Genomic DNA, 27,703 nt, shown 5'->3' with positions numbered 1-27,703 from the left:
GAGACATCACACTGAATGCATAAGGCCGTAGCAGTTTTAAAATATTGAAATACCTCAGTATCTAATAGTAAATAGTCACTACTCAGAATCCCCCACCCCAACCCCCCGCATACGCCAACCACACTGGCCACTCCTCCAAGACTTCCTCTGTGCTGCCCGTGATCCGGTACCTAACCTCTCCGATCCTGCTCCAGAACTGTGGCCAACATCTGTTCTGATGGGTGAATGTGCTCCGCTAGTGTATAAATGCTTTGCTAACCACCTCTGCAAAGAACCATAATATAATGTAGAGTGAAATGAGGGCTATTCCTTTACTTATGATTCATTGATTCCTTCTACCAGTACTTATCAATCACTCACTGTGTCCAAGACACCAAGCAAGCCAGGCTCTAAAACCTCCAAACCTGACGAGGCCTTTGCCCTCATGGCACTTACATTCTGGTAGGGGAGACAGACAATAAGTAAAAAATAAACATAGATGTGTGAATAAATATATATTTTGACCGAGGGCTCAGAAGGAAATGAGATTAGCTTAGGGAAGTCAGAAATGGCTTCAGAAAGAAGGCTATGGTTACAATGGACCTTAAGGGTTTCTGCAGGCCTGAGTAAAAGGGAACAGCATAAGCATGGATATTAGTCAGGAAACATGGGGTGAGTTTGGGGACTTGTCTGGACAGGGGTGGGCGGGGGGCAGAATTATGCAGAGGAGGCTCCTGGGGGAACAGGTGAGAAATGTAAACAGGATAACTGAGCCAGCCTCTTCTCACACCTGAAGATGGATTTATGTACTACAGAACAGACAAGTCAAGACCCTAATTCTCAACCTCATGGCCCTCTTGCAAAATGCCCTCATGAGCATTCACCAGTCTGACCATAGGCCCACTGTATGAGTGGGGCAGCTTGTGCACTAGACAAAATGCCAACACAAGGGATGAATGGAGCCTCCTTTTCTCTCCCCACCAAGCTGGATACACTAGTGTGGGATTTTCCTAGAACACTTTCTTCTGGCCCCACTTTGTGCCAGAGGCTGGTATATCTCCAGAGGGCACCTTTTCTCATTTCACACAAAAGGGCAAGATAGACTAGCAATAGCCCTACTCGGACACTCCCTCCCCTGATCAGACTGCTCTGCTCCTTTCAAATAAATTCTCTGCAACACCCCTTCGTCTGCATTATCCCTTTCCTACCTCTCTGGCCTTACCCGAGAGCACACACAAACCCCTTTATCAAACTTCTTGCTTATCTTGGCCAAGCATAGACCCTCACTCTCTCTCTCTCTCTCTCTCTCTCTCTCTCTCTCTCTGTGTCTCTCTCACACACACACCCCTCTTACAATGACCTTTGCCTTCATCTAGACTGCTCCTGGGTCCCAGCCCCTCTACGCATCCTTCCCTGCCCAGCTGGCCTGACTCCTCGCTCTGTCTAAATGCACAGCTCCTACAGCTTCCTCTTCCCTGACCACACCCACAAATGCTTCCCTGATTTCTTTCATGTTTGTGTGTTAACTCCGTGGGTATCTGTGTGAATGCAGTAAGGATAGGTCACCCAGCTTGTAAACTCCCAGAACTAGAAACAAAGCCTGTAAATGTATTACTCACTCAGCTGTGAGTCTCGTTAAAAGAAACCTGTGTCACTGTTGCTGTTGGTACCTCTGCTTCATTCATCAAGAAAGTGGAGTGACATTAATTCATCAAGTCCATTAATTCAATAAGTATACATTGAACACTTACTCTGTGTCAAGTTCTAGGAATATAACAGTGAATAAGATGTGGTCTTTCTCCTTGGAGAAGATGTTTGTTAAGTTTTTCCATGTGTCTACTATGTGCCAGGCATTGTACTAGACTCTGGAGTTATAGAAGTAAGATAGACAAGTAAAGACAATCACATTGCAGGATGGTACATGTTAAGATCAAGGACTGCACTGAGTACTGTGGAACCTCAGAAGGCATACCTGGCCCACTTCATGGTTTCAAGGAAGAGACATTAATTCATTCATTCAATCAATCAATCAATATTTACCCATTAATTATACTACATAAAAGACGTAGTATATACTACATCTTATAGTAATTAAGTAATTTATATTAGTAAATTATACTAACATAAAGATGTTAAAAAAAATATTTACCCATTGCCTACTGTGTGCCAGTCGCTGTTCAAGGTGCTGAAGTGATGAAGTCCTTCACCATGAAGCCTAAAAATTCCAGTAGGAGAGACAGAAAATAAATAAGAACTGTAGACTATACTAGGTGATGACAAGTGCTTTGGAGAAAAGTAAAGCAAAGGAAGCATGGGGAATATCGAGGTCATGGGGGAGGGTGTTTCGTATAGAGTGGTTAGGAGAGGCTTCACTGAGACAACACTCAAGATACCTGAAGAAAGCGAAAGGCCCAGCCATGTGGTTATCTGGAGGGTGACTCTGCCAGGCAGAGGGAACAATAAGTGCAAAGACCTGGGGTACAGGCTGCTTAGAGTGACAGGAAGGATCAAGTCAGCTGGTGAGGCTGGGGCCAGGTGAGCCAGGCGTGTGTGCTAAGGAAGGTCAACGAGGAGGTAGAGGGGTGGGCAGGGCAGGGCCTTGCAGTTGGTGGAAGGGCTTTGGCTTTTATGCTGCGTAAGATGGGGAACCACTGGAGGGTTTTAACGGAAAAGGGGGTAGGGGTGATGAGGTCTGACTTTCATTTTCAAAGGCCCACTCTGGTGTGGAGAATAGCCAGAAGGGGACAAGGGAACCTGAGAGACCAGTAAGGAGGCAGTTGTAAACATCCACATGAAATGATACTGGCTGGTGTAGTGGTTGGAGGGATAGTGGTGGAAGAGGTGAGCCTGCCTCCAAGTCCATCGTGTGTCAAAATGGCCTGGTAAGGGGAGCTTTCACAGAGGGAACATTGGAGCTGGCCCTGGAGGATGCATTCACCAGACAGATGTGGGTATGTGACCCAGAGGCAGAGAGACAGAGAAAGAGATGTATGTGCATGTGTGTTTACATTGGGAGGGTTATAAAAAAGCCCTCAATCATGCGAGAACTGACAAATTGAAGAATAGCAAATAGCTCAGTGTGGCCAGCTCAGAACACTACCACTTAGACAGCAGGAGAGATAGGAGCTTGGAAGACGTTTGGAGCCAGTTGTGAACGGCCTTGATTGCCATTCTAAGAGCTTAGACCTGTCTGTCCTTTGGGCCAAGGAGAGTCATCAAGGATCTTTAAGCAGGTAAGTGGTTGCCTCACATCCACTGAGGCCACCTTTCCAAACTACTGACTCATTTGTTCTAAAACTCAAGAATTCCCCCCATCCCACCCCCATTATCCTTCCCAAGGCATACCCAAATTGCTATATTTTTTGTAAGGCTCTTGTATTGCATTGCATTATATCTTACTGTGTTACAGTCATCTGTGTGTGTATGTCTGATTCACCCACTATTCTGTAGGAAGCAAAGGTCAGGGGCCACACATAGGTCATCTCTACATCCTCAGCACCTAGAATACGTGCCGGTGTGTTCAATAAATGATTACTGGATGGATGGATGGATGGATGGAGCAAGTTCTGGAAGTAAGCAATGAAAATAAGAAAGCCTAGACATGCTAGATGGAATTGGCCAATGAAAAAGTTAAGAATAATAAAGGGACTATAAATGTTGACTAATTGCAGATGTGTACAAAGATGGTCCAAGTCCTCTGGGGATGTTTCCTCCTGTGGAATCTCTACATCTCATCCGCTCAGACCATTTACCCTGGAATCAAGGCGAGGGCTACTCAGAGGGCTCTGGACTATGGTGAGTTGGATGCTTTCAGAAGCCAGGCTGTACTCATCCCTCAGGTGTAGTCTGTGACCCAAATCCAGAAGCTCGGGTTGGTCTGTCTCATGACTGAGACAAGCTCTACAGTGGGGTGATCCAGAGCTACTAAGATGGCTGGGGGAAAAGTGTTGTCTAAAAAATAATCACCTTAACAATAGGCATATCCAAACATAGGCACAGATTCATATTTTCCCTCTCTCTCTCCCCCGCACATGCATATACAATGAACATCTTAGAGCATATAAAGTACTTGGAACAGAATCTCACAATAGCAAATGCCCAGCAAATATTACCTACTGTTATTTTCACATATGTGAACAGACACCTCCACAGGTGCTAATGTCCCCATGTTACAGATGAGGAAAGTGAAGGACAGAGAGATTTTGTAACTTGCAGAGTCACACAAGCTAGTAAGTGAGTGTTGGGATTCAAACCTAAGCTGTCTGATAGTGCCTTCGGTTCCATCGTTCCATCCTTTACATTCTATCTTTACATCTCCATATTACAGTAGTATTCACAGTATTATAGAGGATAAAATCTGCTCTTCTTAATCTCCAAAAAGGATAGGATAAGTGGAAGTGAGCTTAAGCTGTAAAGGAAGGGGTAAAAGCAAAACTTCCTCCTTGAGAAGGTAAAAATGAAAAGATCATTCTTCGTTACTGTGTGAGTTACTTTTCTCAAGCTCTTTAATGTGGAAGAGGGCTCTATTTCTCCACGAGCTCAGAAAAATGTGTTCTGTGGTGCTATTATATAAAGATGGGTTTATTCCAGGATTAAACAAAAGCAGTGGTTGCTAACCTTTTTGGAGTGCTAGGATCCTTTGAGAATCTGATTAAAATGTGAACCCTGAAAATTTTTCCCCTAAAAAATGAGATAGATACTCACACACATGACCCACTCACAATCTTTTATTAGAATTTCAGGGGGTTCAAGTGTTCCCAACAGTCCATGGACCTCCAGTCCAAAATTCCTGAATTTAAAGAATCTAGGCAGGAAAAAGGACAATGTAGACTAACTTTCTGGAACTGGCCATCAGGCATAGATTCTGGAGCCAAACTGCCCAGATTTGACTACTGGCTCCCCCAGTTCTTAGCTGTGTGACTTAGGCAAGAATTAACCTCTTTGAGGCTCAGTTTCTTCATCTGTAAAATTGGATAACGATGATACTTTGTACTTTTCCTATAACACTGTCCTGTGTTAACATTCTCTCATGCTGTTAGCTCTGGGTTCTTGGACAATTTCACTAGCCTCTCTGAGGACCAGTGTTTTCTTCTGCAAAGTAGGGACAATAATAACCACCTGGTTAGAATCCTGTTTTCTCAGAATCTAAGAGCATGGCTTACTTAATAAATTTAACTTGTGTGTTTAATGATATTATGCCATCATCATCTTTGTTATCAGTAAACATTTTCTTTGGTTGCTTCCCAGGCATTCAAGCTGGGATGGAGATGATTGAGCAAATGGTCAAGAAAAGAAACATCCCAGATTTAAAAGGTTCTGAATCTCTTGAATTTCTGAAAATTGATTATGTGAACTACAATTTTAAAAAGTAAGTAAAAGAGAAGAGCATTTTTAGCAGTGAAATTAATCTTTAAAATCTCAGGGTTGTGGATATGCCACCGTGAGTCCTGGTGTAACACCAGGATGGAGTAGAAGTTAACCAACCTTTGGTGAAAGGCTTATCAAGTAAATCACCCAGGAAAGAGGGGTCATGGAGCTGGCACGTGGTGTTTGGGTCAGAACGCATGGGTCCAAGTCACATCCCTGCTGCACACTCGTTGTGCACCTGGCGAATCTGCTCAGGGACTCAGTGTCCTCTCCTCACTCCTAAAATGAGAGCTCTAATTCAGTGAAGATGTCGGCCGTGGGCACCTTGCCCCCAGAATTCTAAATGAAATTCTTGTTCAGTCCATTGCTACCTCTGCCCCCATAAACTTAGATGCAGAGTTCAATACCAGTCTCACAAACAAATCTGCTCTCACTACATCTTGTCTTATTTTGTAAAGTTTAGTCAAGACTTCAGAGGTCATAGGAGTGGACTACAAGGCACAGGGCTTTCTGCCCTCTTGCTATCTAGACCTCCTCTTCTTCTCTGGAGCAACATCAGTTTCTTCCCCTGGTCTCATGCATAGCAGTTCCACCCACTCCTGGGTACCAAAGGATCATCCTAAATACTTTTCCAAGTAATTTTCCCACCAATAAACTTCTCTTCCTAAGAAGAATTCTGGTGGCAGCTATAATATTTTCTACCATGTTACAGCAATAAAATCAAATGTCAGAATCTGTAAACAATAAAAAGCAGATCATGTAACAAATGTGAAGATACTTGATAAAACTGAAGCTGCTGAACACGGATTAGTTGATATACTTAGTGATAGCATAAGACCATCAGTGTAAGAACAATGGAATTGCCACATTGATCCAGATCCTTGTTTCACCCAGCCAAGAGTTTTGAGATTATATTTATATTGTTACCCACCCTCTCAGATTGGGTGGACCCCAACTGGGTCCTTCTCACGCCAGATGAATGAGACAAGGTTCGGCAAAGCAGAGCAGAAACTTTATTCGTTGATCAAGGAATGGGGAAGGGGGAGCTCGTGCTCGAAAGACACCTTCTCCCCATGGGAGGAAAGTGGGAGTCGTTTAAGGGGTAAGAGGCCAGTACATCATCAGAAACTGGGGAAAAGGGCAGAGATTTCCAGGAACAGTGCTGCAAGCACAGTCCCTTGTGCCCGGCACTCACTGTGCCTAGCAAAGTACAAGTCCCCTCTTTGGGCGGAGATCTTAGCACGGTGATGAGGCAAAGGCAACTTTTGGGCACTTCTAGGTTTCCTTGGCACAGACACTGCTCTTGCACTTAGGCTGGAACTGATTCAGGGCGGATGACTGTAGAGTTTCCTTTGAGGTGTAACTGATAAACATCTTTGACAAACATCAGGTGTTTTGGAACAAGAATAGAAATAGGTTAAAGCAGAGATCTTTCAGCTCCCTGGGGTATGTAGGGGTGATGGTACGAACTAGGAAAAATGTTCAGCTGAATATAACAGAAAATTAGAGTGACTTAGATGAAATAGGGGTTCATTTTTGTCTCACGAATAATAAGCTCTGAAGAAAAATCGTACAGATGAACCTATTTGCAGGACAGGAATAGAGACACAGACATAGGGAACGGATGTGTGGACACAGTGGGGAGGATGAATTGGGAGATTGGGGTTGATATATGTGCACTGCCACGTGTAAAAGAGATCGCTAGTGGGAACCTGCAGTATAGCGCAGGGAGCTCAGCTCGGTGCTCTGCGGAGACAGATGGGGTGGGTAGTGGGAGGGAGGTTCAAGCCGGGGGGTATATGTATACATATAGCTGAGTCACTTCATTGTACAACAGAAACTAACACTACACTGTAAAGCAACTATACCCCCCCCCCAAAAAAAACAGTTGAAGAATCCTATTGAAGCCCCACAATTTCATCAGAATACAACTGTCTTGTATTTTTCTGTTCCCCCATCCTTAACTCTGGCCTCTGGCTTCGGTTGCCTCATGGTCTAATATGACAGATGCTCTAATTATAATACAGTCAGCCATTCAACAAGGATTTGTTGAACACCTACTGTGTACTAAGGCTTTGTTCTAGGCATAGGATATAGTGTAGTGAATGACACAGATATGCCTTTAGTGTCCAGTGAGAGAGACAAACATTATATATTTACAAATCTAATGATTTAATTACACTGTTGATAATGCCACAGCAGAAAAATCCAGGGTGATTCCTGTAATATAAAGTGAAGGTAAAGATGAGGAGAAACAGGTATTCCCATGCATTGCTAGTGAGCAGATAAACTGGTACAATAATTTCAGACCTGTGCTGTTCAAACAGGAGCTGCTAGCCTCATGTCACAATTGAGCACTTGAGGTATGATTAGTGCAACTGAGTACTGGATTTTTAATTTTTTTAATTTCAATTTTAATTTAAAAACTCACATGATTCAGTTACTGGAGAACTTTTAAGTCTGGAGCAATTTGAGTATGTAAGTTTACTCTTTCAATTGAAAATTTTATCAACTCTAAATACAGGTCAAGAATTTCTGATGAAAATGCAATATCTAGATTGAGGTACATCATGAATATAAAACACATACTGTATTTTGAAGGTTTATTTTTGAAAAAGGAAAATAAAATATCTCATTAATAATTTTTATATTGATTACATGTTCAAATTATAATATTTCCCATTTTTAATGTGATTAGATAGTTAAATTACATATATGGATCACATTATATTTCTATTAGACAGTGCTATTTTAGGAGGTGATTTTTTTTTTTGGTTGTTTGTTTGTTTTTTTTTATACTGCAGGTTCATATTAGTCATCAATTTCATACACATCAGTGTATACATGTCAATCCCACCCACCCAATTCAGCACACCACCATCCCCACCCCACCGCAGTTTTCCCCCCTTGGTGTCCATATGTCTGTTCTCTACATCTGTGTCTCAACTTCTGCCCTGGAAACCGGCTCATCTGTACCATTTTTCTAGGTTCCACATACATGTGTTAGTATACGATATTTGTTTTTCTCTTTCTGACTTACTTCACTCTGTATGACAGTCTCTAGATCTATCCACGTCTCAGCAAATGACTCAATTTCGTTCCTTTTTATGGCTGAGTAATATTCCATTGTATATATGTACCATATCTTCTTTAACCATTCATCTGTCGATGGGCATTTAGGTTGCTTCCATGACTTGGCTATTGTAAATAGTGCTGCAATGAACATTGGGGTGCATGTGTCTTTTTGAATTATGGTTTTCCCTGGGTATACGCCCAGTAGTGGGATTGCTGGATCATATGGTAAATCTATTTTTAGTTTTTGAAGGAACCTCCATACTGTTCTCCATAGTTGCTGTATCAATTTACATTCCCACCAACAGTGCAAGAGGGTTCCCTTTTCTCCACACCCTCTCCAGCATTTGTTGTTTGTAGATTTTCTGATGATGCCCATTCTAACTGGTGTGAGGTGATACCTCATCGTAGTTTTGATTTGCATTTCTCTAATAATTAGTGATGTTGAGCATCTTTTCATGTGCTTCTTGGCCATCTGTATGTCTTCTTTGGAGAAATGTCTATTTAGGTCTTCTGCCCATTTTTGGATTGGGTAGTTTTTTTCTTTAATATTGAGCTGCATGAGCTGTTTATATATTTTGGAGATTAATCCTTTGTCTGTTGATTCATTTGCAAATATTTTCTCCCATTCTGAGGGTATCTTTTCATCTTGTTTATGGTATCCTTTGCTGTACAAAAGCTTTGAAGTTTCATTAGGTCCCATTTGTTTATTTTTGTTTTTATTTCCATTACTCTAGGAGGTGGATCAAAAAAGATCTTGCAGTGATTGATGTCAAAGAGTGTTCTTCCTATGTTTTCCTCTAAGAGTTTTATAGTGTCCAGTCTTATATTTAGGTCTCTAATCCATTTTGAGTTTATTTTTGTGTATGGTGTTAGAGAGTATTCTAATTTCATTCTTTTACATGTAGCTGTCCAGTTTTCCCAGCACCACTTATTGAAGAGACTGTCTTTACTCCACTGTATATCTTTGCCTCCTTTGTCATAGATTAGTTGACCATAGGTGCGTGGGTTAATCTCTGGGCTTTCTATCTTGTTCCATTGATCTATGTTTCTGTTTTTGTGCCAGTACCATATTGTCTTGATTACTGTAGCTTTGTAGTATAGTCTGAAGTCAGGGAGTCTGATTCCTCCAGCTCCATTTTTTTCCCTCAAGACTGCTTTGGCTATTCGGGGTCTTTTGTGTCTCCATACAAATTTTAAGATGATTTGTTCCAGCTCTGTAAAAAATCCCATTGGTAATTTGATAGGGATTGCATTGAATCTGTAGATTGCTTTGGGTAGTATACTCATTTTCACAATGTTGATTCTTCCAATCCAAGAACATGGTATATCTCTCCATCTGTTGGTATCATCTTTAATTTCTTTCATCAGTGTCTTATAGTTTTCTGCATACAGGTCTTTTGTCTCCCTAGGTAGGTTTATTCCTAGGTATTTTATTCTTTTTGTTGCAATGGTAAATGGGAGTGTTTCCATAATTTCTCTTTCAGATTTTTCATCATTAGTGTATAGGAATGCAAGAGATTTCTGTGCATTAATTTTGTATCCTGCAACGTTACCATATTCATTAATTAGCTCTAGCAGTTTTCTGGTGGCAGTTTTAGGATTCTCTATGTATAGTATCATGTCATCCGCAAACAGTGACAGTTTTACTTCTTCTTTTCCAATTTGTATTCCTTTTATTTCTTTTTCTTCTCTGATTGCCGTGGCTAGGACTTCCAGAACTATGTTGAATAATAGTGGTGAGAGTGGACATCCTTGTCTCGTTCCTGATCTTAGAGGAAATGCTTTCAGTTTTTCACCATTGAGAATGATGTTTGCTGTGGGTTTGTCATATATGGCCTTTATTATGTTGAGGTAGGTTCCCTCTATGCCCACTTTCTGGAGAGTTTTTATCAGAAATGGGTGTTGAATTTTGTCAAAAGCTTTTTCTGCATCTATTGAGATGATCATATGGTTTTTATTCTTCCATTTGTTAATATGGTGTATCACATTGATTGATTTGCGTATATTGAAGAATCCTTGCATCCCTGGGATAAATCCCACTTGATCGTGGTGTATGATCCTTTTAATGTGTTGTTGGATTCTGTTTGCCAGTATTTTGTTGAGGATTTTTGCATCTATATTCATCAGTGATATTGGTCTGTAATTTTCTTTTTTTGTAGTACCTTTGTCTGGTTTTGGTATCAGGGTGATGGTGGCCTCATAGGATGAGTTTGGGAGTGTTCCTTCCTCTGCAATTTTTTGGAAGAGTTTGAGAAGGATGGGTGTTAGCTCTTCTCTAAATGTTTGATAGAATTCACCTGTGAAGCCATCTGGTCCTGGACTTTTGTTTGTTGGAAGATTTTTAATCACAGTTTCAATTTCATGACTTGTGATTGGTCTGTTCATATTTTCTGTTTCTTCCTGGTTCAGTCTTGGAAGGTTATGCCTTTCTAAGAATTTGTCCATTTCTTCCAGGTTGTCCATTTTATTGGCATAGAGTTGCTTGTAGTAGTCTCTTAGGATGCCTTGTATTTCTGCAGTGTCTGTTGTAACTTCTCCTTTTCCATTTCTAATTTTATTGATTTGAGTCCTCTCCCTCTTTTTCTTGATGAGTCTGGCTAATGGCTTATCAATTTTGTTTATCTTCTCAAAGAACCAGCTTTTAGTTTTATTGATCTTTGCTATTGTTTTCTTTGTTTCTATTTCATTTATTTCCTCTCTGATCTTTATGATTTCTTTCCTTCTGCTAACTTTGGGTTTTGTTTGTTCTTCTTTCTCTAGTTTCTTTAAGTGTAAGGTTAGATTGTTTACTTGAGATTTTTCTTGTTTCTTTAGGTAGGCTTGTATAGCTATAAATGTCCCTCTTAGAACTGCTTTTGCTGCATCCCATAGGTTTTGGATCATCGTGTTTTCATTGTCATTTGTCTCTAGATATTTTTTGATTTCCTCTTTGATTTCTTCAGTGATCTCTTGGTCATTTAGTACCGTATTGTTTAGCCTCCATGTGTTTGTGTTTTTTACGTTTTTTTCCCTGTAATTGATTTCTGATCTCATAGCATTGTGGTCAGCATTGTGGTGCTTGATATGATTTCAATTTTCTTAAATTTACTGAGGCTTGATTTGTGACCCAAGATGTGATCTATCCTGGAGAATGTTCCGTGCGCACTTGAGAAGAAAGTGTAATCTGCTGTTTTTGGATGGAATGTCCTATAAATATCAATTAAATCTATCTGGTCTACTGTGTCATTTAAAGCTTCTGTTTCCTTATTTATTTTCATTTTGGATGATCTGTCCATTGGTGTAAGTGAGGTGTTAAAGTCCCCCACTATGATTGTGTTACTGTCAATTTCCTCTTTTATAGCTGTTAGCAGTTGCCTTATGTACTGAGGTGCTCCTATGTTGGGTGCATATATATTTATAATTGTTATATCTTCTTCTTGGATTGATCCCTTGATCATTATGTAGTGTCCTTCCTTGTCTCTTGTAACATTCTTTATTTTAAAGTCTATTTTATCTGATATGAGTATAGCTACTCCAGCTTTCTTTTGATTTCCATTTGCATGGAATATCTTTTTCCATCCCCTCACTTTCAGTCTGTATGTGTCCCTAGGTCTGAAGTGGGTCTCTTGTAAACAGCATATATATGGGTCTTGTCTTTGTATCCATTCAGCAAGCCTGTGTCTTTTGGTTGGAGCATTTAATCCATTCACGTTTAAGGTAATTATCAATATGTGTGTTCCTATGACCATTTTCTTAATTGTTTTGGGTTTGTTTTTGTAGGTCCTTTTCTTCTCTTGTGTTTCCCACTTAGAGAAGTTCCTTTAGCATTTGTTGTAGAGCTGGTTTGGTGGTGCTGAATTCTCTTAGCTTTTGCTTGTCTGTAAAGCTTTTGATTTCTCCATCAAATCTGAATGAGATCCTTGCTGGGTAGAGTAATCTTGGTTGTAGGTTCTTCCCTTTCATCACTTTAAGTATATCATGCCACTCCCTTCTGGCTTGTAGAGTTTCTGCTGAGAAATCAGCTGTTAACCTTATGGGAGTTCCCTTGTATGTTATTCATCATTTTTCCCTTGCTGCTTTCAATAATTTGTCTTTGTCTTTAATTTTTGCCAATTTGATTACTATGTGTCTCAGTGTGTTTCTCCTTGGGTTTATCCTGTATGGGACTCGCTGTGCTTCCTGGACTTGGGTGGCTATTTCCTTTCCCATGTTAGGGAAGTTTTCGACTATAATCTCTTCAAATATTTTCTCTGGTCCTTTGTCTCTCTCTTCTCCTTCTGGGACCCCTGTAATGTGAATGTTGTTGTGTTTAATGTTGTCCCAGAGGTCTCTTAGGCTGTCTTCATTTCTTTTCATTCTTTTTTCTTTAGTCTGCTCCACAGCAGTGAATTCCACCATTCTGTCTTCCAGGTCACTTATCCGTTCTTCTGCCTCAGTTATTCTGCTATTGATTCCTTCTAGTGTAGTTTTCATTTCAGTTATTGTATTGTTCATCTCTGTTTGTTTGTTCTTTAATTCTTCTAGGTCTTTGTTAAACATGTCTTGCATCTTCTCGACCTTTGCCTCCATTCTTATTCCGAGGTCCTGGATCATCTTCACTATCATTATTCTGAATTCTTTTTCTGGAAGGTTGCCTATCTCCACTTCATTTAGTTGTTTTTCTGGGGTTTTATCTTGTTCCTTCATCTGGTATGTAGCCCTCTGCCTTTTCATCTTGTCTCTCTTTCTGTGAATGTGGTTTTTGTTCCACAGGCTGCAGGGTTATAGTTTTTCTTGCTTCTGCTGTCTGCCCTCTGGTGGTTGAGGCTATCTAAGAGGCTTGATGGGAGGCTTTGGTGGTGGGTAGAGCTGACTGTTGTTGTGGTGGCCAGAGCTCAGTAAAACCTTAATCCACTTGACTGTTGATGGGTGGGGCTGGGTTCCCTCCCTGTTGGTTGTTTGGCCTGAGGCAACCCAACACTGGAGCCTACCTGGGCTCTTTGGTGGGGCTAATGACAGACTCTGGGAGGGCTCACACCAAGGAGTACTTCCCAGACCTTCTGCTGCCAATGTCCTTGTCCCCACGGTGAAACAGAGCCACACCCCGCCGCTGCCGGAGATCTTCCAACACTAACAGGTAAGTCTGGTTCAGTCTCCCCCAGGGTCACTGCTCCTTCCCCTGGGTCCCGATGCGCACACTATTTTGTGTGCACCCTCCAAGAGTGGGGTCTCTGTTTCCCCCAGTCCTGTCAAAGTCCTGCAGTCAATTCCCACTGGGCTTCAAAGTCTGATTCTCTATGAATTCCTCCTCCCGTTGCCGGACCCCCAGGTTGGGAAGCCTGACGTGGGGCTCAGAACCTTCACTCTAGTGGGCGGACTTCTGTGGTATAAGTGTTTGCCAGTCTGTGAGTCACCCACCCACCAGTTATGGGATTTGATTTTACTCTGATTGCGCCCCTCCTACCGTCTCATTGTGGCTTCTCCTTTGTCTTTCGATGTGGGGTATCTTTTTTGGTGAGTTCCAGTATCTTCCTGTCGATGATTGTCCAGCAGCTAGTTGTGATTCTGGTGTTCTCGCAAGAGGGAGTGAGAGCACGTCCTTCTACTCCGCCATCTTGGTTCCTCCTCCAGGACTGTTGGAGGTGATTTTTAAGGATTTTTTTTAGGCATGCTTTTTGACCCAGCAATTCCACTTCTCAGCACCCTCTCTAGAGAAACAGCTACACAAACAGCATATATGAGGATGTTCACTGTGGCACTGTTTATAATGCAGAAATACTGGAAACAACCTAGATGTCTACCCACAAAGCAATGATTTTTTTAAATCCATAGCTTAGATTACTCTGCAGCAATTACAAAGAATGAGTTAGACCTATACGTATCAAAATGAAAATATTTCCAAGATACATTCATCTCTACCATCCTCTTTTCACAGTGATACTCAGGATATTTGACAGAGAATAGGTAGGAAAGGATGCAGAAAAGAGGAAATAACAAATAATCGTTTCTTATTGGCTGTCACATTTTAAAATTTTCCCTAATCTTAGTTCATAACAATGCTTTCTCCCATGCAACAGTTATACACAGATGGCTTCATTTTGTCTTCTCAACCTTCCCATGAGTCACACTTCTTTTGAGTGACTGACTGAAAGAGGTTAAGTGCCTTGCCCAAGGTTGTACAGCTAGCGCAAAACTTGGCTCCAAGCTGAGTGCCCTTTGCACGATGCATGAAGCACCATAGCCTCCTGGTTAAGAAGCCTGAAGACAGATTGAGGAGGCTTCCAGGTCTGGTTCTACCACTTATCTATGACTTCAGCCAAGTTTCTAATCTTCTCATCTCTGAACTGCAGATTGCAAAATCAGCAGCAGCCTCATAGGATTATGGTGAGGGTTAAAATGAGGTAACACATGTGAAGTGCTTACCCCAGTGTCTAGCGGGTAGTAATTGCTCAACAGATGGTCATAATAATAACTTAACATAATGCATGTGGCCATCTACCTATTTATGTTGCATGCCACCTACTGCCTCTAGTTACCTGTGTGACAGCTCAGAGAATCCTAGGGGGAGTTAATGCTCTAAAATAAGTTTCTCAACTAGGGAAGATACTGTCCACATAGAGGACATTTGGGAGGAAGGCATGCTGTTTATTGTCCTGATGATTTCGGGGTGGGGGGAGGGACACGACTGGCATTTAGTTGGTACATATGCCAAATATCCTGCAATTTGTACAACAGTCCTCTCCAAAAAAATAGTTGTCCCATCCAAAATGTTAATGTTTCCCGCATTGAGAAACACTGGAACAGCTGAAGGGAAAAATAATGATGACGATGTTTTGTCTTTAAAGAAACTAAAGAGGTCGATTGATTGTTTGCAAATCTTTTCCTAAACTTGCTCGTTTCTCCCCTCAGCTAGATACAAGGGTCTTCCTGCCAAGGGTGTGAGGGGAATTAGAAGGCAGTGCCCCGAGGCTGCACTGCATACCTAAGGGTCCTTCCTCTATAGCAGCAGTCCGCAACCTTTTTGTCACAAGGGACCCGTTTCCTGGGGAGCAATGCGGAGCCGCAGATGAAGCTTCGCTCACTCGCCTGCTGCTGTGCGGCCCGGTTCCTAACATGCTGTGTACCGGTACCGGTCCGTGGCCCGGGGGTTGGGGACCCCTGCTCTATAGGAATTCACAATTGCCCATCTTGGGAGTTCTACAGCTGCATTTCCGATTTTGCCTTACTTAGAGATGTGCTGGCTGAGTTGCACTAACTCCTCTGTTTCCTGTTTTACAGCATAAAAATCAATGCCTTTTCACTTCCAAATACTTCACTAGCCTTTGTGCCTGGGGTGGGAATCAGGGCCCTGATCAACCACGGCACTGCCAACATCAGCACAGACTGGGAAATCAAGTCTCCACTTTTGTGAGTATTCCACTGAAAAGTCTACTGCTGTTCTGGGGGAAACGGAGCAAAAAATCAAAAGTAGATAAAGTTGCCAATGTGTTTGACATTAGGCTTCTTTCCCTCAGCCATTAACCATCTTTCTCAAGAGCATTTTTCCAGGAGAGATTTAAATCAGAGTATCTCTACTGAGGGCAGGGAGGAGGGGGCGGAAAAGCATCCTTCCCTTAAAGGCAGAGCCACTGATCAACATGTCATTTAAGATTTCCTGGGACTTCCCTGGCAGTCCAGCAGTTAAGACTCCCCGCTTCCACTGCAGGGGGCGTGGGTTTGATCCCTGGTCAGAGAACTAAGATCCCACATGCCGTGGGCTGCGGCCAGAAAAAAAGATAAAAAGAAAGGATCAAATTCATGGTACGGTTACAAACGACCTACTATGTATAAGTTACTGTGTGGGTACAGTGTTTAGTTGGTTGATGCCTTGGTTGATGCCCCAGGATGACACATTCATTCATCCATTTGGTCATTCAATATCCATTTATTGAGTACCTACTGACTGTATCCATTTATAAATGGTACTGAGTACCATTCATCCCTGTCTCAAGAACTCCAGTCTCGTAGACGGTAGGGATATAATATGTTCCCCCGTAAGAAACATAGATTCATGTATTATTCATTTCTTTGCTGACTCATCAACCATAGATTGAGTGCTTATTCTGTGTCAGGCCACGAGCTAAATCCTGGGGCATGGAGATGAATAGCACCACTCCCTCAAGGAGCTCACAGATGACATCTAAGTGTCACCTCCCCATCTATGCCCCCCCTGAATAAGGTGTGGCCACCTTGACCCCTATGTTCTTCCTCCAAACAAGCATCGTATATGAATGGTGCCTAATATATGCTCAACCACTATGGGGGCCAGCGCACTCAAGATGAAATAAATGCAAGGTTCCTAGAGCTGTCACCATTCACATATTTGTTACTTCATTTGTTCAGTAAATATTCACCCCTACCTGTTGTAGGTGCCAGGAATCCAGAGGTGATGAAGTTCTTGCCCCCCTGGGGCTTAGATTCTATGGTTAATCAGAGAAACAAGATCCATCTCCACCCCTGCCCAGGCTTGGGTAACCTTGCACTTTTTCTCTCAACAGCCAAGACACAGGAGGAGCTGACTTGTTTCTCTCTGGGGTCTACTTCACCGGTATAGTTGTCCTGGCCTGGAATGACTTTGGTCACCCAATCCTGAAGCTCCAAAACTGCTGTGCCCAAGTGAGCCACAGTGACGTCTCGTTTTCTGGAGAGCTCAGGTGAGCAAGAGCGCTCTGGTGGGCAGTGGACAGTCTGGAACTGGATTCTCACGTGGCACCTAGGGGCAGTTATGAACTGGCAGATATGATCCTGTGTAAGCCCTTTTTTAATCTTTTTTTTCCTAGTGTCCTATATAACTCCTTTGCTGAGCCCATGGAGAAACCCATTTTAAAGAACTTAAATAAAATGGTAAGTCTTTAGAGGTTATACAGCCATAGTAACATGCCATCAGCAGCAGTTCTGCCATGCTTTGATTAACTTTTAGTCAATAAAACTTTCCTGAGCACCTACAGTGTGCTAAGCACCATCCAAGGCACTTTCACACACATTATCCTTTGCAACTTAATAATAGTTTCTCAAGTGCCTACTATGTGCCAAACATAATGGTAGATGCTAGGGATGCAGAGATAAATAATACAACATTCCCTCCCTCAAGTCCTCGCCCCAGGGTGGGCAAACAATCAAAAAGAGTTCGTTTATTGTGTACCTACTACATGCCCAGCACTCTAGGCTAGAGTCTGTTGAGGATATGGAAAAGGAATAAACTTATCTGTTTAGGAAAAACCAACTCAGACTTGTGAAACGGCAACTGAATAAGTATTTGAATTTCGTACATACTTATGTGGTCATTAGGTTGGACTGAGGGGGTTCAGAGAACCGGAAAAATTAAGTAAATAGAGCCTGGGAGTATCCTGGGAGATATTTTTGGAGAGTGCAGGACTTGAACTGAGCCTTCAAATATAGGTAGGAATTGAATAAGTAAGGAACGAGAAAGAAGAAAGAAGAATATTCCCAGCCAAGTGAAACAGTATAAGTTAAGATGGCATCCAAGTATCTTGATGCCAGAAGTCAGTGTCCGAGGAAGGGAAAGATGGAATTGGCAATGTGCCCTGTTTCCATTCCTGACAATATCTTCCCTGAATGCTTTACCCACATTTCTGGGGAGACAAGGAGAGAGGTGAGGAGGACAGGAAAAGAAGGGAGATTCCTTTCTGGAAAAGCGGGGCAAGGATGGTGTCTGGCTGTCTCCAACCCCCTTGTGTTCAGTTCAGCACTTGGAAGGCAGTAGGTGCATAATGAATGTCAGTGAGGAAATCAACACACAGAGACATTAAGCAGCTTGTCTAACAAGGTTGTCCAGCTGGTCAGGGGACACTGAAGCTTCGCAGCCTTTCCCCGTCCTTACCTGAAAGGTGCTGAGTGCCAGTGAATGTGCATATTAAAGAGTGCCTGGGAAATAGTGCTGTTGCCTTCAGGGACCCCACACTTGATCATTCCTTTGTTCAAAACAAGGCATGGTCCTTTGGCCTCCGACAAGAAGCCAATAGTTAAGTTTGCCTGGAGCTTGTATATGACTTAGAGATCATAGATACTTTGCTTCTAGGGTTCCCTCTGTGCCACTAGAAAAGGCCAACGGTGCTCAGACCACAGCTGTCTAGCCATGTCAGGCCAGATTTCAAATCCTACTGATTTAACTCCTGGCAACTCGCTTACCCTCTCCAAGCTTCTGTTTTCCATCTGTAAATAGGGGCCAGTAGTGCCTGCCTCTCAGGACTGTAGTGAGGATGAAATGAGGTTGGCAACAGCTAACATTTACTGAACACTTACTATGAGCTGGGCAATCTTACGTGGATTGCCTCAATTTCTACTCACAGTAGCCTGACGTAGTAGATACAGCTATCATCCCCATGTTGCAGATGAGGAAACGGAGGCCAGAGAGTACAAGTAACTTGCCAAGGCGTTCAACCCCAGGCAGCCAGGCTCCTGAGCCTCTGCTAGTAACCACCACACTGAGTGCTTAGCACACACCGGGCACACGGCATCGATCTTGATACTCTTCCTGCTTCCTACAGATGTGCTTGGGTCTGATTCAAAATTGATTTTCTAATTCCAAAAGGGGTTCTGATCTAAACAGATGTCTGATCTAATGGGCTCTCCAAGCAGCCCAGCAAGGAAATAAAGGCCCTGCTCTAACTCTCCCTGGCAGGGCCTGGCACGCTGACGGCAGAGGTGGCAGGCAGGGGTATCCCTGCAGTCAGGAGAGGCTCAGCCGTGCAGGTAGCAGGTTCCCCAGGTGTCGTAGCACTAACATGGACTGGGGCGCGTGCCCTGTCACACTGCAGAGATGAAAGCCAAGGGCTTGTTCTTTTATGGGGCTGAGTGGGTGCGGTCCCGGTTGCTATGAAGTTGAGCCAGCATTCAATGGCATGCCACCCATACATACGGACTTTGAGGCCCATAGGCATCAACTAATTTAAGGGAAAGTCCAAAGGGAGAATGTCTCCTCACTGGAAGGCCTTTGTTGGGGTCTAGGCCCTTAAACAGTGGTTTCCAGTACAATGTGATAACCTGCATTTTTTTTTTTATTCCTTTTATGGCCAGCTCTGTCCCATTATCACAAGTGAGGTGGAGGCACTGAATGCCAACCTCAGCATGTTGAAGGGTGAGTCCCAGAACCGTCTCTTCTGGGTGTTTCTCCTCCCACCGTCACACGCAGGTGCTCTCCAGGTGTGCTTTGCTCCAGCTCTCCCATCTGCTTTCCCCTCTGCAAACTAGCACCGCAGGAAGGTGCATGGGAGGACCTGCCCGTGTGCAGGGCCCGTTCTTTTCTGCTGCTAACCAGCTTCACTGCAGGTGGGGGTGACTTCAGGAAACTAGATGCAAGGCAAAGAATTAAACTCTTGTGAGCCTGAATCCCAGCTCTGGCGCTAAATCCGTCCTCTTCAGAATGATGAATGCTCATCCTGACCAGTTATCCCCTGGTTCTAACCCCTTCAGTGGCTCCTGTAGCTGCCTTCAGGATCAAGTCCAAATACCTTAATATGGACCACAAGACCCACCCGCCGTGCTCTGGCTCCCTCTCACCTCTCTGGGCTTCATCTTGCACATTTATCTGCTCCAGCAATCAAACTGCTTCTACCGCCTCGCACCTTGCCTCCAGTCATGCTGTCCTCTCTGCCTAGAAGAGTTTTCTCTTCCTCCCCTCCATCCATCTATTCACTTAAGAGATATTTACAGAGCACCTATTTCTTTGCCAGCACTGTGCTAAGCCCCGAGGGATACAGCCCCTTCTGTTCCCTACCCCGCAGCCATCCCTTGTCCTGTTCACTCCTCTTTATCTCTGAAGCCTCAGCTCAGGCATAGTTTCTCCCAAGAAATCCTACCTGACAGCCCACACCCCAAAGTCCCGCCTCCTCAATGCTCACATGACACTTTGGACGGATCTCTCTTTGCACTCCATCCACTTACCGCCCCCCGCCATGGTATGCTGAGCCCCTGTAATAGGCTGGGTGCTGTTCTTGGCGCTGGGGATGCAGCAGTAAGCCTGTGAGACAGAAATCCCTGCCCTCATGGGGCTAGTGAGAGGAGACAGCCAGCCAGCAAGATAATAAGTAAAATCTATGGTATTGTTGCGATAAGTGGTAAGAAGAAAAATAAAGCAGGGAAGGAGCTGACGAGGGGTTTTTGTTTAAAATAGCATGGCCAGGAAAGGCACCACTGAGCAGCTGGCATTAGAGTAAAGACCTGAATGAAGTAGGGAGTGAGCCGCTCCTAGACCTGGATGAAGAACATTCCAGGCAGAGGGAACTGCAAGCTCCAAGGCCCATGCGGGAGCGTGCCCAGTGCGCTGGAGGAACTATGAGGAGTCCATACTGAGAGCAGAGGGAACGAGGGGAAAGCAGCAGGAGATGAGGTCAGAGAGGCGGAAAGCAGATGGCTAGATCTTCAGGGCTCTGTAGGTCATTACAAAGCCTGGCTCTTAGCCTGAGATGGGAAGTCTTGGGAGAGTTCTGAGCACAGCTTTCATGAACTGACTTATATTTTAAGGAGATCACTCTGGTTTCTGTCTATTAATAATAGGACAGGATTCAGGGGTGGAAGCAGGGAGACCACTTAAGAGGCTAGTGCAGTGACCCATACGAGCAAGGAAGGCAGTGATCTGGATGGAGTGACGAAGATGGTGAGATATGTTCAGGTTTCGGATGTACCTGGAGGGTAGGGACAGTGGTATTTGCTGACACATTGAATGAGGGTCATGAGGGGAGTCAGGCATGAGCCCAGAGTTTACTCTGAGCAACTAGAAAATTGGAAGAGTGGAATTACCGATACCAAGATGGGGAAGACTATAAGACTACGTTTGTAGTAGGCCCTCTGGAGCTCAGTTACAGATCTGCTCTTATTACGCTGTATTATCATTTCCTGTTTATATGTCTGTCTCCTCCTCCAGACTGTGAGTTCACTGAGGGCAGGGACGTTGACTCTCCTCTGTGTCCCCAACGCTGAGCACGGTGCCTAACTCACACTAGGTTCATAAATATTAGCTTGATAAAGGGGTGCAAGGAGACGGTGGCTGGACAGCGGGATTGAGGAGTGGATGCAGATAGATGAATAAAAAAGAACAGATTGGAGAGGCAGGGGAAGAGAAAGAAGATGTAGAAAAGATGAGGAAAGAACCAGTGGAGGATTGCCATGTCCTAGATTGCTGTGGGCAAATCTCTCTACTTCTGGGAGCATGCATAAAAGGCTATGGACCAAAAAAAAAAAAAGGCTATGGACCAAAATTTTACTGATGTTTCTCTCAGGGCAATGTGATAAAGAAGAGTTTTTACTTTCTTCTTTTGATTTATCGACTTTTCCTGGGTTTTGAAAAGTGAGCAAGTATTATTTATGAAATAGGGTAATGGTTAATTTTTGTTTTAAATAACAGAGGATTAAAAATTTGTTCTGGATAAATATTAACCATGTGTTATACTATAACTTTAATAAATGTAAATTTTCTTTTTTCTTTGTTATTTAGCTTTAAGAAAGATTGACAACTATACTCTGCTGGATTATTCCCTAATCAGTTCTCCAGAAATTACTGAGAATTACGTTGATCTGAACTTGAAGGTAATTTTATCATCATCAGAGTCCTAAGCTTGGCTATCAATAACCACTATTCAAGGAACAAATATTATGTGCAGAGGGAAATATAACTACATTCTCTTCCAATAGTTTAATTTTCTTTCAAGCAGTTCTCTCATGTTTATGCTCTTTTAAAAGACTCTTGAACTTCTTCTTGACTGGTAAATGATTGTTTGGATTGCACAGCATATGTCTGCCTTCTTCAAGAAAAGTATCGTGATGTCTCTGCCTCTGGGAGTAAGGCTTGAGACTAAGGGGCAGCAAGTAGAATAGTCTGCATTTATTAGAGCTCAACAGATCAGTAGACTGTAAATATTGATAGTTCTATTCCTAGCTCTCAGGTTAGTCGATCTAACTGAGGGCTGCTGAACTCTGTCAGGGCCATTAACACATCATAATGGTGTTTGCTGATTCTGGAAAAGTGATTAACTGTGCTTTTGTCCCAAAGTTAATATAATTTATTTTTAATTTTTAAAAATTTATTTATTTATTTATTTATTTTTTGGTGGGGGGCTACTCTTCGTTGCAGTGCGCGGGCTTCTCGTTGTGGTGGCTTCTCTTGTTGCGAAGCATGGGCTCTAGGCACGCGGGCTTCAGTAGCTGTGGCACGTGGGCTCAGTAGTTGTGGCTCGAAGGCTCTAGAGCACAGGCTCCGTAGTTGTGGCGCACAGGCTTAGTTGCTCCACGGCATGTGGGATCTTCCCATACCAGGGCTCGAACCCGTGTCTCCTGCATTGGCAGGCAAATTCTTAACCACTGCGCCACCAGTGAAGCCCCCATTGGTTCTTTTTTTTTAAATGTATGTTGGCTTATGTTTCAATCAGAGTCATTCAAATCAGTTAAATATTACACAAGACACCATTTTGTAATAACAGCCTATAGCTTATGAAGGCAGCAGTAAAAATGCCACAAAAATGCTTTGAGCCATTTAGAATCCTGGGTCCTTCTGAGTCTTTCTGTGATGCCCCAGATGCTCAGAAGTCACGGATTTTGAAGGTCAAAAGTTTGACATCTCTACATGACACTTCAGGAACTATTCAGAGCTGTCCCCTCCAGCTACATTCACCTGCCTTCCCTTCTCTGAGAAGAGGACTAACAAGGAACTTCTCACTGGATTACACCCCAGGGTGGACAGACACACTCAGATATGCTCAAGAAGTCATCAGAGCTCTGAAACATAGTCCCCAGTCAAGGAGTCAGAGGACTCATGGTTTTTTCATCCCTACTGAGTTTCTGGAATATTCCTTATTCTGACTTGAGTGGGTCCACCTTCTTTAGTCCTGCACGTTCGAGTCTTCCCCTGATAACACTGGTCTTTCTCTCTGTTTCCCCACAGGGCGTATTCTACCCCCTGGAAAACCTCACAGATACCCCCTTCTCATCAGTTCCTTTTGTGCTCCCGGAACACAGTGACTCTATGATCTACATTGGAATCTCCGAGTATTTCTTTAAATCTGCGTCCTATGCTTATTTTACAGCTGGGGCTTTCAACGTCACTCTCACCACAAAAGAGGTGAGGAGAGTTAACGGATGATGACAATCGACACCAACATTTAATCTTGTTATAAGTATCCCATTACGGGGGTTTTTATGTCATAGTTTCTATTCCTGGGCCTTTGTAGACACTATCACTCCTAGCAGGACAATGAATGAAAGGATTGTAGAATGAATGTTGATACTAGTTGGGGAGTTGTTGGGTTTCCAGTTCTGCTAATTTCAGCTTTTTATGATACTGGGCCACTGTTCTTCTAGACTGATCTTCAATAATACCAAGAAGCCCCTCCACTACTTATTACCTGTGACAAATACCTATGAAAATTTGGTAATTTCAATGTACTTATCTTCTCTGTGCCAGATTTTCATCATTTGGAAAATGGAAATAATAATGTTCCATACTCATAGGGTTGTTATGGGCATTAAAGAGGTTTAAATATACGTAAAGCATTCAGACCAATGCCTAGCACAGACTACGTGCTCTGTAAGTGTTGATTATCATCATCATCATCATATTATTATTATTTTATTATTTGTGTTATGCCAACATAAAGATTTCTCCTGTTAGTAATTACAATTGACATCTACAATGACCAGTAAATAGCACAGATATTCATTGATCCTCTTTGTCACGCCCCTCCCTTTTATAATGAGAACTCTCTCTCCAGCCAGTCAACTAACAACTTTTATTGAGCATCCCTTATGTATCTTTTCATTCTCTAGGCCTTAATTGTGCAAATAATTATAAATCTTGTGTTCAAAATGCTGGTGGCAACACCAGCTGCCATACAGTACTGAGATTTAGACACTTCTAGCTTCAGACTTGAAAACCATTCATCTATGAAGGTAAATTACTTATGCATCGTATGTCTCAGTAACCTCTGAAAAAGAGGACAATAACACAAGACATTGTTAGCCACTGTAAAATGTTTACACATGGATCATACCCATATGATATACACTGTGTTCCTAAGGTTAAAAGGCCCTTACTCAAAAGCAGTGTAACGTCCTGTGTGACCTAGGACAAGTCACTTTACTTCTCTGGGCCTCAGATTTCCTGTGGTTGGGCTATAAAATAATCAGTCACCTTCAAACACTAGGCATTTTTGGTGCAACAGCTTCATGATTCATAAAAATTATAGGGAATGCTGCATTTTCCCTGAAAATACAACGCAGGTAAAAACCTTACAGTGACATGATGATCTTCATTTTCCAGATTTTCAACCATTTGATTCGCAACTCTCAAGGCCTTGGCAGCATGCTCTCCCGGGTGAGTGCTCAGGGTTTGACTCCTTAATGGTGTATTTGGTTTCACTGCAATTACTTCCGGAAGACTTTTTGGTTCTTTATGTTCCTTTCTGGTCCAAGCTTGCACCATATTTCCATTCTTAAGAGTTTTTCTTTTAATCAGATATCTACAAATATTAACTGAACAGTACAAGTTACTAGGAAAGACATTGTACACAGAATAAATCATTTGTTCCTTCCATAAGGTTCCACCACACTTTAAATAATTAGCTTAAATGGGAAAGGAAGGAATAGTGCCACATTGTGACTTTAGTAAAACAACTATTAATATCATGCTGTCATGGGATCTGAGTATTGGACATAGTATACTGAAAGGCTCAGGTTTGCCCTGGAGGACAGAGAGATGCTCGTGTAGCATCCTGGGTTTAGAGCAAGGATCTTGAGTCAGACAGACCTAGATTTGAATACCAGTTCTATAACTTACTCATCTGGAACCTTGAGAAAATTACTTAACCTCTCTGAGACTCACTTTCTTTAGTTGTGAAATGGGAATTCCGATAGAACCTGCCTCAGAGGGAGTTTGTGGAGATTAAATGCGATAATACTGAAAGTCCTGACATGGTGCCTGACACACAGTATGTGTTCAATAAATGCCAGCTGTTATTATTATTATCTTGTTGTTATTGGTATAATTATTAAAGAGATTTTTCTGTTCTAACTGTATGATGTAAGTTTTAATCACCACAGGCCACCCCAAATTTGTGATTTCCCCTCTTCAACTCACGACTCCCAATCTCTGTTTCTTTCCCTGAATGTGGGCAGATTGCAGAGCTGTACATCTTGTCCCAGCCCTTCATGGTAAAGGTCTTGGCAACAGAGCCTCCCGTGGTCAATTTATTACCGGGCAACTTCACCCTAGACATCCCTGCCTCCTTTGTGATATTCACCCAGTCCAAGAACTCGACTGTGAAAACCATCGTTTCCATGGACTTTGTAAGTCTGCGGGGACAGGAGGGCAGCCTACGGATACCAGTCCTGTTCCTGCAGTAGACCACTGACCAGCAGGGTCTACTAAATGTTTGGAGGGATGGGATGTGATCCATCGATTAGGAGAGAGGACAGGGTTGAGGCTGGGGTGGGGGTAGGTATGGGAGGCCAGTGCTCATACCCCCCAACGTTGTAAAATAGCTCTCCCCGCTTCTCCATGTCCTGTGTGCCCTTCCCTCTGCTTCAGTTACATTTATAACCAAATTGCTTTTTTTCTTGAAATAAGTCAGTCAAGGTGGAATTCAAGTTTATTTGAGTAGATGAAGGCCAAATGCAATCTGAGAGAAAATGACTGAACAATGAACCTTAGTGAGATGTGTCTCTCTCCCTCTCTCTCCCCCCCCTGCCCCCCACACATGCAAAAGAGAGATTAGAAGAAAAGGAAAAATAATTTAAAGGAGATCTTCAAACAAAAAGTCTTTATAGTTAGTTTCCCTACCTGCAAGACAATATTTTTAGAGCTATTTCTTTCCAATATTTTTTGAGATGAGAGTGAAAGTGAAGTTTATCTTTCTACTATAGGTAATGATATTCATGGCCAAAATGGATAAATTCACTCATCTTACTAATGTATGCTTTTGTTCTCTGCAGGTTGCTAGTACCAATGTTGCCCTGGCTATTTTGGGACAAAGACTGATCTGCTCTTTATCTCTGAAAAGGTAAGCTCAGTTGATGTGACTGTTGGATGGTAGTAATAAGTGAATCAACAGACCTTAGTGACAAGGGAACAGAAACAAAACAGGTGAAGTTACCATTCAATGGAACATGAATCACTTAAACATTTCTCCTATAATAGTCCAGGTAATTTCAAAATATGGACCTAACTGAAAATTATGTTATGAAGTTTTTCTTTTTTCTTCCCATTAGACAATATTCAGATAAATTTGGCAACAAAATTATTGTAAATTTAATTCCACAGTGTAAATGCCCATTCTAATGGTACAGCAGTGTAAAATAAAGTTCCTCTTCAACAAATTTAGAATGGATGCTATTGAAGAAAGAGCATGAAACTTTGAGGTCAAGGAATGAAGTTTCAAATCCCTGCTCCCTGGTTCCAGAACCGTGATCAAGTCTGTTGACCTCTTTGAACCTCAGTTTCCTTATCTGTAAAATAATGAAGTTGGACAGAATCATCTCTGAGTTACCTTCAGGCTCTGACACTCTGATCCCTTTACTAAAGTGTAGAATTTAACAAGACCATGCCCCATGGCCTGGCTGGCTCTCAAACGCAAACTATGCAGTGTGAAAGGGCTTGAGCAGGTCATGTACACAGATCATTGAACACTAATTGCCACTGGGAAGAACCACCTGCAAAGCCCGTTCTCCTCAGCCCAATAAAGCCCATAGTTGAAGCCATGAATCAGACTACCTGGGGCAGAGGGAGGCAGGGGAGGATATACAGAATAATCAGATGGCCCAGACTAAATCCATGAAAGGACAAAAAGGAAGCAATAAAACAGACAAAGAAATCCTAGTCTGAAAAGGTTGGGAAACCAACAGAGGGAAAAAGTAAGTCAATCACCATAAGTCAAATTGATGGTTAGGAAGACTATTGTAGAAACATGGAAAATGTTTTCAATAAAATAATATGAAACGGAATAAGCAGAATACAGAACTGCATAAACACAACAGTCAGCCGTATAAAATAGCTTTCCATCTGGATAAGGAAGTGAATTACAAATGAAGGATTGTGTTAGACTATGAGATTATGAGTCGATTGTTTTCTCAAAATTTTCTTTATAACTATGTTGTTTTCCTGATAAAAGGAACAATAAAAGCAAAAAGTAATATGGCTTCCCAGAAATAAAAGACTTCATGAAGGCTTTCTCCTCAACTTTACCCAGGCCTTCAAAGAAGGACTAATTTCTCCATTAAATTCTAAAGGCACAGTGCCCAGAGCCTATGAGACTTCAGGGACCCATGAAAATGTTTTAAT

The 27,703-nt window shown here is 42.5% G+C and overlaps 1 protein-coding gene across 1 annotated transcript in view; it reads left to right on the top strand.

Moving 5' to 3' along the window:
* The first annotated feature begins 3,648 nt into the window (after nt 1–3,648).
* BPIFC (BPI fold containing family C) overlaps nt 3,649–27,703 on the top strand; it is a 40,588-nt gene continuing 16,533 nt past the window's right edge. Inside the window, exons 1-11 of the mRNA XM_059934821.1 lie at nt 3,649–3,774; nt 5,227–5,347; nt 15,658–15,786; nt 16,917–17,072; nt 17,199–17,262; nt 19,456–19,516; nt 21,872–21,963; nt 23,315–23,491; nt 24,689–24,742; nt 25,543–25,713; nt 26,359–26,426. Of these exons, the coding sequence (XP_059790804.1) occupies nt 3,651–3,774; nt 5,227–5,347; nt 15,658–15,786; nt 16,917–17,072; nt 17,199–17,262; nt 19,456–19,516; nt 21,872–21,963; nt 23,315–23,491; nt 24,689–24,742; nt 25,543–25,713; nt 26,359–26,426 (1,217 nt within the window). The 5' untranslated portion in view covers nt 3,649–3,650. The remainder of the gene's footprint in view (nt 3,775–5,226; nt 5,348–15,657; nt 15,787–16,916; nt 17,073–17,198; nt 17,263–19,455; nt 19,517–21,871; nt 21,964–23,314; nt 23,492–24,688; nt 24,743–25,542; nt 25,714–26,358; nt 26,427–27,703) is intronic.

This window comes from Balaenoptera ricei, chromosome 10 (genome assembly GCF_028023285.1).
Source record: "Balaenoptera ricei isolate mBalRic1 chromosome 10, mBalRic1.hap2, whole genome shotgun sequence".
Lineage (NCBI taxonomy): Eukaryota > Metazoa > Chordata > Mammalia > Artiodactyla > Balaenopteridae > Balaenoptera > Balaenoptera ricei.
Note: the sequence above shows the minus strand (reverse complement) of the source record. Positions and strands in the feature narration are given on the sequence as shown.